A 13777-nucleotide genomic window follows, 5' to 3' on the forward strand; every position below is an offset into this window, starting at 1 on the left:
TTTTGGAGGTACTAAATTTAGCTCCTACTTCAAAGTAGGGTCTAAACCAGCACAATAGGAACTATCCATGATGTTAATGTTCGCTGATTGACCGAACGCACGCGAAACACCAGCACCCGCCATTTCTAAAGAGGCTGTGTAAACACACCGATTACAGCCTTTATATCTATGTATTCTCCAGAAACGAACTCTACGAACATGGAAAACAGTGATAGATGGGCCTCTTAACCTTTACACAGAGGAGAAAATCCAACGCAACTTTGAAGGGACCAAGAGAAACATGATTATGTGTTTCTGCTCAGCTAGCAGCACTGGACATCAATTAGCATACGCTAATAACTTTTCATTACTATCTACTTTCTATGTATAACAGTTCTGTCTAATAACGTATTAGACAGGACTGTTAGACAGATCGTAAGCTAATAAACACAGAGAACGCAGACTCTGGCGTTCTCAGCGCCGCCAAAATAAAGGTCCGCCGCGCTGTCAAAATAAAATTCACAACTACAAGCTTGGCTTACATCATTTCAGAGTTCCTACCGGCGGTGCGAATTCAACCAGGAAAACATTCCTAGGGGAACCATTTGTTCTCGGGGAACCATCCTGGTGGCTAGTTCCTAGAACTATCCGGGGCAAAAGCCCCTATAAACAGAAATACCTACCACCCAATGGTACTGAACTCATTACCATTTTAAAAAAATAACCCCAGGATGCATATCTTGATTTTGGCTGAAAGAATGTCCAGAATATAAACATTTCATGTTTATCCCTATAGGAGCCACGGCAGTAAGAGTTCAGGTCACCGGCGAGCTAACAGCAAGGACTGCTCATCTCTACCGCGCCATGAGGACCTCCACCGGAGCAACGAAAGCTTCCTGAACGGCAGCAACATGCCAACCTCATCCACCCTGAGTCCCACGCTACATCCCAAGAGCTACCAGGTCCAGACCCTGAGCCGCTCAGCCTCTAGCAGCAAAGATCTGGCCAACAACAACCTTCCGCACCTCCTCAGCCCCAAAGACTCGAAGGGAAAGACAGAGTTTGATTTCAACCTGGGGCCTAAAGTTGGAGGTTCCACTGTGGGAGCGGACACCTCTACGGGCAAGTACCTCAAGTCCTCCAAAACAGGCCGCCACTCATCCTTCCTGGAAGGGAAGACCAGCACGCTGCAGTCTGGGGACAAGCACAGTCGCCATAACTACATGGAATCTTCGCACGGGTCCATGCCTTCCACGTCCTCCTCCAAAAGCTCCTCGTCCTTCCTCAGCCTGTCCAAGAGTCATGGGGCGCTGAATGACGCCAAGTCCGTGAGCAATCTTGCAGAGACACGACTCCACCTGGACGATCCCATGGTGGGATCGGGCTCAGGCTCCCGCTACTTCCCGTCCAGCTGTCTAGATCTTAACGCGGCTCCCGGCAGCCCCAGAGGTGAAAGGCACGCTGGGACGGAGCGGCAGGGCCACAGCCCCAGCGGCAGAGGGAACATGCGTCTAGAAGGGGGCACTCTAGACTCGCGGCGTTCTTCAGGACGGAAAAAGACACCGGATGAACCGAAGGCTTCTGACACTCTGGACCCAAGCAGGGCCGCAGGAGCTGGGGGCCATGCTCACAATCTGCCCTCCCCACATGAATCCTATCCCTACGGTCTCGGTTACACCAGCCCGTTCTCCTCGCAGCAACGACCTCATCGCCACTCCATGTACGTGCGGAGAGAGCGACACCGGCCGCACGGCCAGGAGACGAATTTGGTGGTTGGGCAGGGAGTGCCAACTCGTGCCAGCAGCCTACAGCTCCTCTCGCCGCAGCTCCAGCATCGCACACTCCCACGCCACAACACCAGTTCCTCCCGAGAAGAACTCACGCAAGATCTGAGCAGGGTCAGTGACCTGCTCTCGTTTTATCTCCGTGTCCTGTGGTGTAATAGGCGTTGATCTCGCTAAAATTCTAATCACTGTGGGTTCCTGTGATCAGCATTTGAGGATACTCTCTTATCTGTGTCCATCTCTGTCTGAATATTACTTTTTCACAAATTTTCTCTACCTTGTTCGCCGGAATAATTTCAGGAGATTCGATTGTGATGTGTTTGCGTGTGTGGATGTGTTTGCGTGTGTGTTGATGTGATCTTATTTAAGATGCGTATCTGCTGCATCCTGCATTCATGCATTTTGTTTCATTCTATCTGATTATTACATGCACATTCCCAGTGTCTCCCAGTGTCTGCTTATTTTGCTGTGTGTTTATGTCTGCAGAATGACCAGTCTCCCAAAGAGAAGCCTCATTCTCGCCCCCCGATTAAAGATTCTACGAGGGACAACACAGCTACCTTCCATTCACAACGCCCAAAAAACGAGGTCCGAGGTCTCAACAGGACCCTCAGAACGCGTCCATTCACACACTCACAAGTTGCTATTGTTTATCATACCTCGGCTTATCTTTGTTTTTTGTTTTTTTAATGCGTTGATCATAAAAGCAAATCACATTTAGCTTTCAGACCATTTATATGGATGTTTTGTAAATGTTCATGTCACTACATTAACTGCTAGCTTATGTCTTCAGAATTAAATATCTAGGTTCTTGACTAAAGGGACCGTTCACACAAAAAAAATATTTTTTGTCATTAATTACGCACCATCATGTTGTTCTAAATTTGACTTTCTTTTTTCTGTGAATTAAATTTTCAGGACTATACTCTTTCCATGCAATTACATTGTAGGGACTGAAGCTTTCAAGCTTCAGAAAGGACACTAAATAAAAAAGTGCCATATTTACGGCACATTTTCTATGCCTTACAATAGTGGAATAAACTGAAATTCCAAAGTCAAAAGTCTTTGCTTCTGTGTTCCATCGGAGAAAGAAAGTCACATGGGTTTAGAATGATATGAAGGTGAGTAAATGATGACAGAAATTTCATTTTTGGGTGAACTATCCATTTAACCTGTTTCTTCTCTTCCTTAATGATTCCTTTTTCCCCAAGCAAATATTCAGTTACAGTTAAACTGTATGCACAGAAAGTTGTAGAAACTACAGTCCCGTACTGTCCTGTAGTGTGACCATCCTCTTGTAACTCAGGCTGGGATGTACCATGACACTCATATGGAGGATGGAACCTCGTCCAAGGAGAACAGAATCATCTACAGTGACTCGATGCCTCGTAGAGTGGGAAGCTTTTACAGAGGTAACCTACAAATTAACTCTGTGACAAACATGATGCTAAAGTTGTTGTTTTAATCTGTGCGCTTTAGTAGTACTTTTGTGGAATCTGTCATACTTCTTTTCTTTTTTCTTCTTACTAAATCTTACTGACCCCAAACTTTTTGAATGGTTGGGTATGTATGCATTTATTTATTTGTGGGGTAATAATGAGTTAAGCTCGTTCTGTCCTTTTGCACAGTCCCCTCTCCTCGACCTGACAACTCGTTCCATGAAAGCGCTGGGCAGAGCAGAGTGCCAGCGGTGGCGGCAGAAAGCACAGCCATGACAAACCACCCTAAACGTCAGACCAATTTCGACCCCTGGTGAGCACACGCGCGCACCCTCGATCTGGACAAATAAATCATTCTGTGTACATATACATTCACTGTAAGTGGAAATGCTTTGATAAGGTGGAAGTGACAGCATGAAATATTTGGCTTCAAATGAAAAACTAGAAAATCAAGGTAAAAATAAGTAGTTTCCACAACGGTTTCGAGATGTCTGGCATATAATAAAGTATGCCATTTGCATTCTCGCTAAATTCAGCAAACCTGGTTATAGGCAGAAATGTATTATTATTATTATTATTTTGCTTTCATAATCCAGTTCTCAGATAATATGGCTGTTCAGTTCTTTTATAACAGGGTGAATCTTAAATAAAGACTTAAAAAACACGTTTGTTCCATTTTACCAACATACATTAACAAACAAAAAAGCTGGGGGTGAAAAAAACAAAAAAGTTTACGGATTAAATTTTTTTTTTTTTTAAGTCTGGATTTTCATTGCTGTATTACAATGACATTTATTTTTATTTGAAAATGTAGACAGGAAATGTTTTGTTTTGTTTTGAAATCTGACCCAGATCTCTCCGTTTAATAATTAACTTTTTAATGATTTAATTTCTAGGAATAATTCAGAGGCCATGGTCATGAACCCTCCAGAGGTCCCTAAACAAAAAGAAAAACAAGGTTTCTTTCGAGCCATGAAGAAGAAAAAGAAGAAGACACAGCCAGTAAGAATGTCCTATTCATTCATTTACTCATTACGTTTGTCTTTTTCAACTGTCAGAAATGGTAATCAAATGTAGTAAGGAGATAGCAATGCTTTAGCCAGGAGACCTTTTCTGTGTGTTTTTTATTTTATTATTATGTGTGTATTATTATTATCACGTGTATGTATACGTGTTGCTTAGCTGCTGTGTTTGTGTATGTATGTCTGCTAGTCATTGAACTTAAATTATGTATTTTATACACAAGGTAGTAGTCTAGGATAGAGGAAAACTGTGTCTTTTAATGGATAAAATTGATAGACAGGCTCTTAGTGTTCATCGGTCATCTCAATCAGCATGTAGGTGACCAGTGCGAAAAGAAAAGTGAAGTGACGTATCATCCCAAAAAGGAGGCCGTCCACTAGTTCCATTGTCCAATTAATGTCGGACAGAATCCAACAGAGACTCTCAGTGCAGTTCAGTGCCTTCAGTAGTATTTCCCCATAATAGCCATATGGAGACCATTACAGACCCGAGCAGCATGTGTGTGGCAGAATCAGCCTCTACTGTGCTCTGTCCACAAATATTGAGCCAGAGGACCGTATGTTCATCTGCTGTATTCAACAACAAAAGATGTTTGGTGTTAATAGAATGAGCCACTGGGGTTTTGTGCGTCTTATATTGCAGACGGACGGCAACGCGGGAAGGAACCCGAGCATCAAGAAAAGCCTTTTCCCCCTCTTTAACTCAAAGAATAGCTTAAAGCATAACTCTTCTGTCAAAGTGCTCCCTGTTGTCCCGCAGCCCATGGTATTGCTCGCATAAAACCGCGCCGCTCTACCAAATAAACACATCTCCATTGCATGTCTTGCTAAATGTATAGGTGTTCTACAACTCCAAATACAGAAAAGTTGGGACATTTGCAATAAAATCAAGAATCTGTGATTTGTTAATTCTCTTTAACCTTTATTTAACTGACGAAAGTACAAAGAAAAGATTTTCAAAGGTTTCACTGACCAAACTTTTAAATGCAAACAAATTTAGATTTTGATGGCTGCAACACACTCCAAAAAAGTTTGGACAGAGGCATGTTTACCACTCTCTCACTTCACCTTTCCTTTTAATTACACTTTTTAAATGTTATGGAATTGAGGATACTAATTTAAGTTTTGCAAGTGGAATTTTTTGCCCAATCTCACCTGATATAAGACCTGATTCTCCTCTTCATGATGGGCCATACATTTTCAATAAGAGACAGATCTGGACTGCAGGCATTCAGACAGGTAGATCTCTTCTGAACCACACTGTTTTAGTATGTGCAGAATGAGGCCTGGCATTGTCTTGCTTCCCAGGAAAGATGTCATCTTGATAGCAGTATAATGTCTCTGTACAATCCCATTATAAGCTTCCACTTCAGTGGTATCTTCACACATATTCAAATCACCCATACCGTTTGCATTGATGCATCCTCATACCTTGACAGATCTTTGCTTTTCCACCTGTCGCTGATGGTCTTTGGAACTAAGAACTCAATGTCTCTTTTTCCCAATGTGGACTCATCTGACCACAGCACACATTTCCACTGTTTTGGATGATCTGAGATGAGCTCAGGCCTGCACAGAACTGATGTATAGCTTTCTCCTTGCGTAACAGAGATTCAAGTGGGATTCCTTGATGCAGCGGCAAACTGTGTTAAGTGACAACGGTTTTCCAAAGTATTCCTAAACACAGGTGGCTGTATTTCTCATGTTTTTCCATCTGAGGGCTCAAAGGTCACACACATTCATTAGAAGTCTCCTGCCTTGCCCTACATGTACTGTGATTTATCTGGATTCCTTGAATCTTTTCACAATATCATGTATGGTAGAAGATGAAAGACCTACCGGTAAATTCTTTGCAATCTTGGATTGATGTGATTTTTGAATTGTTTGACAATTGTCCCATATCTGGCACAAAGTGGCGAGCCATGATGACCCATGTTTGAGTTTAAAAGGAGCATCTCACTCTTTGCAAGCAATCACGATACCCTCACCTATTATCAATTCACCTACTTATTGTGGGCTGTTTCAAACTAGTTTAACTTGGATATTCTATAAGCTTTTCACTTTTATTTTGCATCTGTCCCAACTTTTTTGGAGTGTGTTGCAGCCATCAAAGTCAAATTTTATTAACAGATCACAGATTCTTGATTTTATAGCATTTAACAAAATGTCCCAACTTTTCTGGATTTGGGGTTATATGACTGGATGTCTTTGTCATTTTTATTTAGTTATTTTTATATATATTATTTTCTCTTAGAGTAAAACATCAGGTCCAGATCTATGTTAATGTGTATTTTCATTCTAGCAACTGCTAGGAAGATGCAGTTTCGAAAATTGTGGGTAAATCTAAAGCTGCAATTTTACATTTTAATCAAACATTGAAACATTTGAAATGCATCAAATTACATTACTTTTTTTCAAATAGTTATTTTATCAAATGAATTGCGTATATTTAATTTGCAGAGAAATCTAGTATTAATTAGTATTTGATGAGGGAAAAAGCCACATTTATTGTATTCACAAAAATATAATTTGTAGATGTGTGTTATTTTTACAATTGTGCTAATGTGTAAATGAATATATATATCATATTTTAAAGCCTAAATAAGCCTAATTCATCTTTGCACACACCACATGCATTTAATGTATGGGCTTAATAGCTGGCGGCACAGAAAAACTCACACTTTATATATACCGTGTTGTCTTATATAATGAATCATTGGTAATGAATTTCAAACCACATTAGTTCAATAAAAATATTTTTATAGATGTTGACGTAACAGATCTGGTACTGTGTTTTACACACCAAACTTCATTGTTTAGGTTACTGCCAGCATCGCAAAAGCATCAGCATGTGTTCTTCTGTTAGATGCATGTCAGACCCCATGACCGTCTTTAGCAGCGCCTGCTCAAAGAGGATGCACGTTTTCTCATCTGCCATTCTCCCAACCTGGGAGAGAGCAGGAGAAGTGGTCTTCAAACACACAAACTCTGTCTTCTGTACACGCACACTTACAAAAACACTTGCACATTTTGGAACAAAAGGTCAGAAACTGGGCACGTCCCGAAACACTCAGCTCTTTATCTATCTTCTCCAGAAACAGCTTGTCATTGGAACGATATCCTTAAATTATTTCAATCATGTACAAATGGAGGCTTTGAGCTGGTTCACGGGGCTGTATTCCGGCACGTTTCCAGTCTTCTGACCTAATGCACGTGATTATGGGTGAACTTTTGTTTGGAGATGCGGAAGTTGTTCATAAATCCCAGCGTTCACTGGTGTTGTGTTTTGATCTGTGTGCCAGGTTCCTAGTGAGGCCCAGCAGGAGCAGATCGTGATACAGAGACCAGTCAAATCTTCGTCTCATCACAGCAGTCGACACCGCAACCGAGATCGCGACCGGGAACGTGACCTGGAAAGGGAGAGGGAGCGTGACCGGGATCGAAACCGCGAGAGGGATCGCGATCGTGACCGGGACAACACTTGGCCGCCTGAAAAGCAGGCAGACGTGCAGCCTCAGGTAAGAGAAACTTCAGATGAGCTGCCTATCAAACTCCTGCCTATCAAAACTTTGGGGTCAGTAAGATTTTTTGGTTACAATTTACAATAAGGTAATTGTACAATAATGTACAAAATACATGAGTTAATGTATTAGCTAACATGACTAACAATGACCAATAATCTGTTAGTTTTATTGTTTGTTCATGATAGTTTGCAGTGCATTAACTAAGGTTAATAGGCACAACTTTAGATTTTAGAAATGTATTAAGCGTTGAAATTAATATTATGTAACATTTACTAAATGCTGTTGAAGTATTATTCATTTTCATTCATGTTTATTAGTGTAGTTAACTAAATGAAAAATGACCAATTTCCAGTGTTACCATTTAAGTTTTTGAAAGAAGTATCTAATGTTCACCAAGGCTGTTTTGTTTCTGACTGGTACTACATGTACCGGTACTGTAATAAAAAAGTAATATTGTGAAATATTATTACAATTTTAAATAACATGTATTTTTTCATATACACAGTATAATATAATGTAATTTATTCCTCTGAAGACTGCAGTGAAACGAAATCACTGCAGAAAATTCAGCTTTGCCTTTAGTGTCACATGATACTTCAGAAAGCATACGAATATGCTGGTTTGCTGCTCAAGAAACGTTTCTTATTATTAATGTTGAAAAAATTATGTTTTGATGAGCAGGAAGTTCAAAAGTAAATCTTTTGAAATACAAACCTTTTTTAACATTATAAATATCTTTACTGTCACTTTTGCTGTGACAGTCTTGCTGAATATATGTATCCATTATTAATTTAATGATTGCAAACCCAAACACACAGACTTGAATTTTTAATCTTGCTTCCCCGTTTCAGAACCAGCCTCTGAAATCCCTGCGGAAGCTCCTACACCTCTCCTCTCCTGCCACGTCCAATCAGCCCCCACCACCCGATCGCTCGGCAGAACTGCGCTTCCAGCCCCTTCCTAACCCCCCTAGCAAAGGGAACCTGAACGAGGTCAGAGGGCACCCACCGGGCAGCGTCACCCCCAATACCAAGAGCCGCAAACCCCACAACTATCCTTTGCCAGGGCAGATCGAGTCCAGCTGGCACGTCTCCGCGCTGAATCGGGCTGAGGGCGCACCGTACCCGGACCAAATGGCGAACAAAGGTGGGCAGAACGGTATCGGCTTTACCAGAGCCGCTCGCCCGAGAATGCCGAACCTCAATGATCTGAAAGAAACGGCCCTTTAGAGGAGGAGGCCCCCTAGTGGCCTCTAGTGTACTTGGTTTCTCCTTTTCCTTCCTGGCTACCTATGGAATGCTATTGTTCATACAGTGGTACACAATGCCACTTCTGGCCAGAAGGTGGCAATAGTTATGTCTCAGATTTGTTTTTTAAAGCATCCACATTTGATAGAATTTGTATTATTGTTCATTACATCTGGGTTCAGTTTTCTGTTGAATATATCTTATTGACGATGACATGAATCTATGTATTTGTATATGGAAACTTAGGGACGGGGACACAAAAAAAATCTGTGGAATTGTAAGAGCTTTAGTTTATACACGAGAATGTATAAATATTTAATGTGTAATAATTCTATATTTCATGGAGATTATTTAATGAATTATTGGTGTGTTAATAGTTATAATGTACAGAGTGCATTTTATGGTTGTAACAAAAGTACTTATTGTTTCTGAATTATTTTCCTCTCTTTATCGAGCACTGTTTTCTGATATGAATTCTCAGTGCAGATTTAGGTCTATATTTCACACCGTCTCATACTGCAGGTTATTGAATCATCCCTATTGAAAACGTACAACTACTGATGCTTCCTAAACAGGTTCGGTGTTACTTTTCACGCGAGACCGTTAAATCGACGTCCCACAATGGCTATTTGTCTCACTTTACCTGTAGCCGGTGTCTTGCAATGTTTCTCATGAGCTCGCCATTGAAAACAGGATATTAACCTAAACATTGACATCAGATAGTGCTTGTTTTTTTGGAGTCAGTTCATTAGAGCCAAATCCCTGAAGAGCTGGATTTCCTGTGAATAATGAATTTCAGGGCCCCGGGGCCTCACCGTGTCTCCCTCTGCGATCTAGACCCCACCAGCTGGTGAATAAGTGTGACTTTGCCTGTGGCACGAGCGATGGTTCACAAGCAGCTTTGCTCAAGGTTGTGAGAGTTAAGTCTGTATCTCCGTCCTGACGTGACTTTCAGCGGTCGCTTCACGGGGATTCGGTTGCATGTGCGCATGATTCTTCTAACAAACTGAATAACTGCCGGTTTTATTTTAATCCATTTAACGGCATGTTTTTGAAGAGATAAAAGCATTGCCTCGGGACCTGGTAAAAGGGTTTCAAAGACGTAATGCAGTTATTGATCTGTTAGCGGGGACTGCAGGGGAGACGCAGTGAGATTTTTGAGTGGCCGCTGAAACGCAGCACGTTTCCATTCAGGCTTTCGCCGTACATCTCGTTCAATTATATTTTACAAATACAGATTGAAATTAGATGGATATAAAATATGCAAAATAGCTGTAGTAAGGATTCCAGGCATTTGAATACCAATGCAAACAGAGCAATATATCACGACTTTGAGGTGAATTTATCATCCTTCACAGAGTTGCTTCTGAGTAGTAGGCTACTCTTTTTTTTTTTTTTTTTTTTTACGTTGATTATCATGACAGGCGCTTTAAAGTTGCTCACAAAAATCCCCCTCCCCCCAAAGAGAGTGACAGAGCATTTTCATTTCAGTAACTCCTTCAATATGTTTACGAAATCATTTCTTCTTCTTTTTTGGTTTTTGAAATAGTATTGTTTTATCAATGGTGCACTTTAAACAGACATTTCTCACAGGTGTTTGTGTCGATATGGTGTTTGATTAAAACAGAACTTTGTATCTATCTAATCTTCTACCTTATCTACTTACAGTACGTGAGCGTTGTCTTTCACATGACTGGATTAGGATTATTCATGTTGAAGATACACATTCAAGCACAGTCTACAGGTACATACTGTATAGACTGTTCTTGAACGTGTATCTTCAACATGAATAATCCTAATTCAGATAGACTTTTAGAGTTATTGGCATTTACATCATAGTCATGTTTTTTTATTTTTTATCTGTCCTTATTTATATCTTTGTTGATTCTGTTGTCTCTGCACTATTTCAGTGTGCTATACGTAGATATATTTTTTAGCAACAGCAATCAGGTTCAGTCATTATGTTCAGTTATGTTCTGTTAAACTGCTGTGTTGTCTTTCATGGTTAAACTGCCATGCAACTGTTGATTTTTTTGTTTTGTAGGAAGAAATGAATCTTCTATATGCTCGTCCTGGAACTTCTCGTGTCTTGTTTTCAGATTACTTTTAGTGACATGATTCACTTTGAGTAATGTGGTCTGCCGATTTAATCGTATTTCGCCATACCCGAGTATTAGAATGTGATTCCATCACTACTGGATTAACACCTTGTCCATAAACGCTCTGACATCCTTTAATCTGCAGTACGTTGGCACAGTCTGTCTCCGCGGTGCCAGGTAATCCTCCCATCCGCCAGCTGTTAGGACTGCCAAGATAAACTGTTTGGTTGTGGCCAGCTGTGGTGAGGTCGCCTGCGAATGGTAATCTATGACTGGCCTTGTTAACCTTGCTAAAAAAACATGTAGAATGTCACTGATTCTGAATTTCTTTTGTTTGCTAAGCACCATTATTTTGATTTTGATGTACTGTCACAACTTTTAAATTGACTGGCGTGGAATCATGCTAACAGAATATCAGGGCAAAACATACCACTTCCCTACACTAGAATACTAAAATATTACGAAAGCTATAGTTTTAAGCATTAAAATAGAAAAGTCATCTCCCAAGGGCTGCGTCTACCAACATTTCTGTCAAAATGGAGCCTGATAGTCGTGTGATATAGCCAGGGTGAATATACAATACCAGTTTAAAGTTTGGGTTGAGTTTTTTTATTATTATTTTTTTAAGAAATTAATACTTCTATTCAGCAAGGGTGCATCGAATTGATCAAACTAACAGTAAAGACATGAAAAGACTGTTTCTTTTGAACTTTCCATTCATAAGGATCCTGAGAAGAAAAAAAGTTAAGCAGCACAACGGTTTTTAACATTGATAATAATAAGAAACGTTTCAGCATATTAGAATGATTTCTGAAGGAGCATGTGACACTGAAGACAGGAGTGGAAAAATTCACTGTGGAAAATTGAGCTTTACATTTTATTTTAAAATGTAATAATATTTCACAATACTGCTGTTTTTACTGTATTTTTGATCAAATAAATGCAGCCTTGGTGAGCATAAGCTTTTAAAAACATTACAAAATCGTACATTGAAATGGACATTTAAGCTTAAAGGGACAGTTCATCCGAAAACGACGTTGTTCATGTGCACAGTGAACACCAGAATGTTTATTTTTGGGTGAACTGACCCTTTAATCACCTATTATTAAATATTCTACCTTAAATAAATATGAACATTGTTAGCCATTTGGGGTTTTTTTCACCTATTTTTTTTTTTTTTTAAACCGATTGATAAATTGGTCCCACTTCACCTCTATTCACCTTCGGACTGAATGAGCAGGGTTTTGACTGCCTTAAATATATGCTGAAGGATATTGTGAAGGTGTTTCTGAGTGTTTCTTGGTTCACTGCCATACTAAAGTATACCTGCAGGTACTGACAACTCATCTGTCATGGTTTATTAGCCATAGACACTCGTCTTATATTGGCTTGTAGCATCTATCATCCAGAGAGGATGCCCATTTGCTTTTCAGTGTCAGCTGTTGAATGCAGGGATATAAACATTCAGGTTCATCCCACAGGATAGATGAAATATATTAATCAATCTCATATTTGCGTATATGGCTGTTCTTTCTTTTTCTTTTTTTTCTTCTGTGGCTTGGCAATGAGTAAAAGCTCTGTCCTTTCAGAATGTAATGTATTTAACTCTCGTGTCTGTTTGCCATTGGACAAATGTTGATGTCTGCATAAGAATGTAAGTTTTAAATGCAAATGTGGTCAGTTTGCATCTTTCATGGTTGTCGAAAAACAGGTCTCTCTTTTCTACTTTAGACATTTCATAATGTTTTAAGTATTGAAATCACTGCCACGTTTTTTTTTTTTTTTTTTTCTGAAGCAGTTGTTGTGCCAACTAAAGCCATTGTGAAGTTTTGTAAGGCCAAAGGTTTACAATCTATCAGGAACAAAAGAGTTTATTCTGTCATGTGAGCATTCACTTTGTCTGTTCCATGAATTCATTCTCTTTACTTTAGTGGACTGACTACTGAGTCTGTCATAGAATGTACTAAGAAAGGCATCTGTTTTTGTCTTATTTAAATGTTAAGACTGTTCCTATTATACGTTGAAGTTTTCGCAGTCTGTTTGAATCCTCTTTGCTGAATTGAGAACATGGTCCATACCCAAATTGTGTACTTACCCCTTTCTGCTTGACATAAATAACAAACCGTAGTCATCAAAACATCCAACCAATCAGAATGTGACTTCCATTTAGACAACAGCCATCACTTTTGTTACATCTATCAGACCCACGCCGAATCTCCAGTGTTCTTCACATTCCTCGCTGCTAAAATGTTGCTTTTTACTTATATGTGTGTTGTATTCTCAGTTACGTTTAACATGCATTTATATTTCCATCCTAAAATCAGCACAGAAAATGTGATAAAAGTCTGCAGATTTCGTCTGGGCCTGCCTCTATTCAACCGATTGAGTCTGTAAACTGAGAGTTATTATCTTATTACTTTTCTTCAACCACCAACGCACAACATTTAGCTCATTAAACACAATCCTCACCGCTCACTCAGCACTTTGTCTATGTCTTTTGTGAAGACTATTTGTCTGTGTGTTCTCTTTAGGGTACAAGTGGGAAACGGCACCCTAACGTTGTTTGATTTAAGTCCAGGCATGTCTGACTCCAACAGCGTTTATAATGTATATTCCGCTGTAATTAATAACAATTAAAACAATGTCTACCCAACTATGTTCTAGCATGTGTCAATTCATTGCA

The 13777-nt window shown here is 39.9% G+C and overlaps 1 protein-coding gene across 2 annotated transcripts in view; it reads left to right on the plus strand.

Moving 5' to 3' along the window:
* The window catches only part of cdkl5 (cyclin dependent kinase like 5), a 37361-nt gene extending 23618 nt beyond the window's left edge, over positions 1-13743 (plus strand). For both annotated transcript variants that reach the window (XM_079598429.1, XM_079598430.1), the window contains 7 exons: positions 776-1877; positions 2250-2351; positions 3070-3175; positions 3392-3515; positions 4099-4204; positions 7527-7742; positions 8600-13743. In XM_079598429.1, coding sequence (XP_079454555.1) covers positions 776-1877; positions 2250-2351; positions 3070-3175; positions 3392-3515; positions 4099-4204; positions 7527-7742; positions 8600-8977 — 2134 coding nt within the window. In that variant the 3' untranslated portion in view covers positions 8978-13743. The remainder of the gene's footprint in view (positions 1-775; positions 1878-2249; positions 2352-3069; positions 3176-3391; positions 3516-4098; positions 4205-7526; positions 7743-8599) is intronic.
* The last annotated feature ends 34 nt before the right edge of the window (positions 13744-13777 follow it).

Source organism: Phoxinus phoxinus, assembly GCF_949152265.1.
Source record: "Phoxinus phoxinus genome assembly, chromosome: 22".
NCBI classification, from domain to species: Eukaryota; Metazoa; Chordata; class Actinopteri; order Cypriniformes; family Leuciscidae; genus Phoxinus; species Phoxinus phoxinus.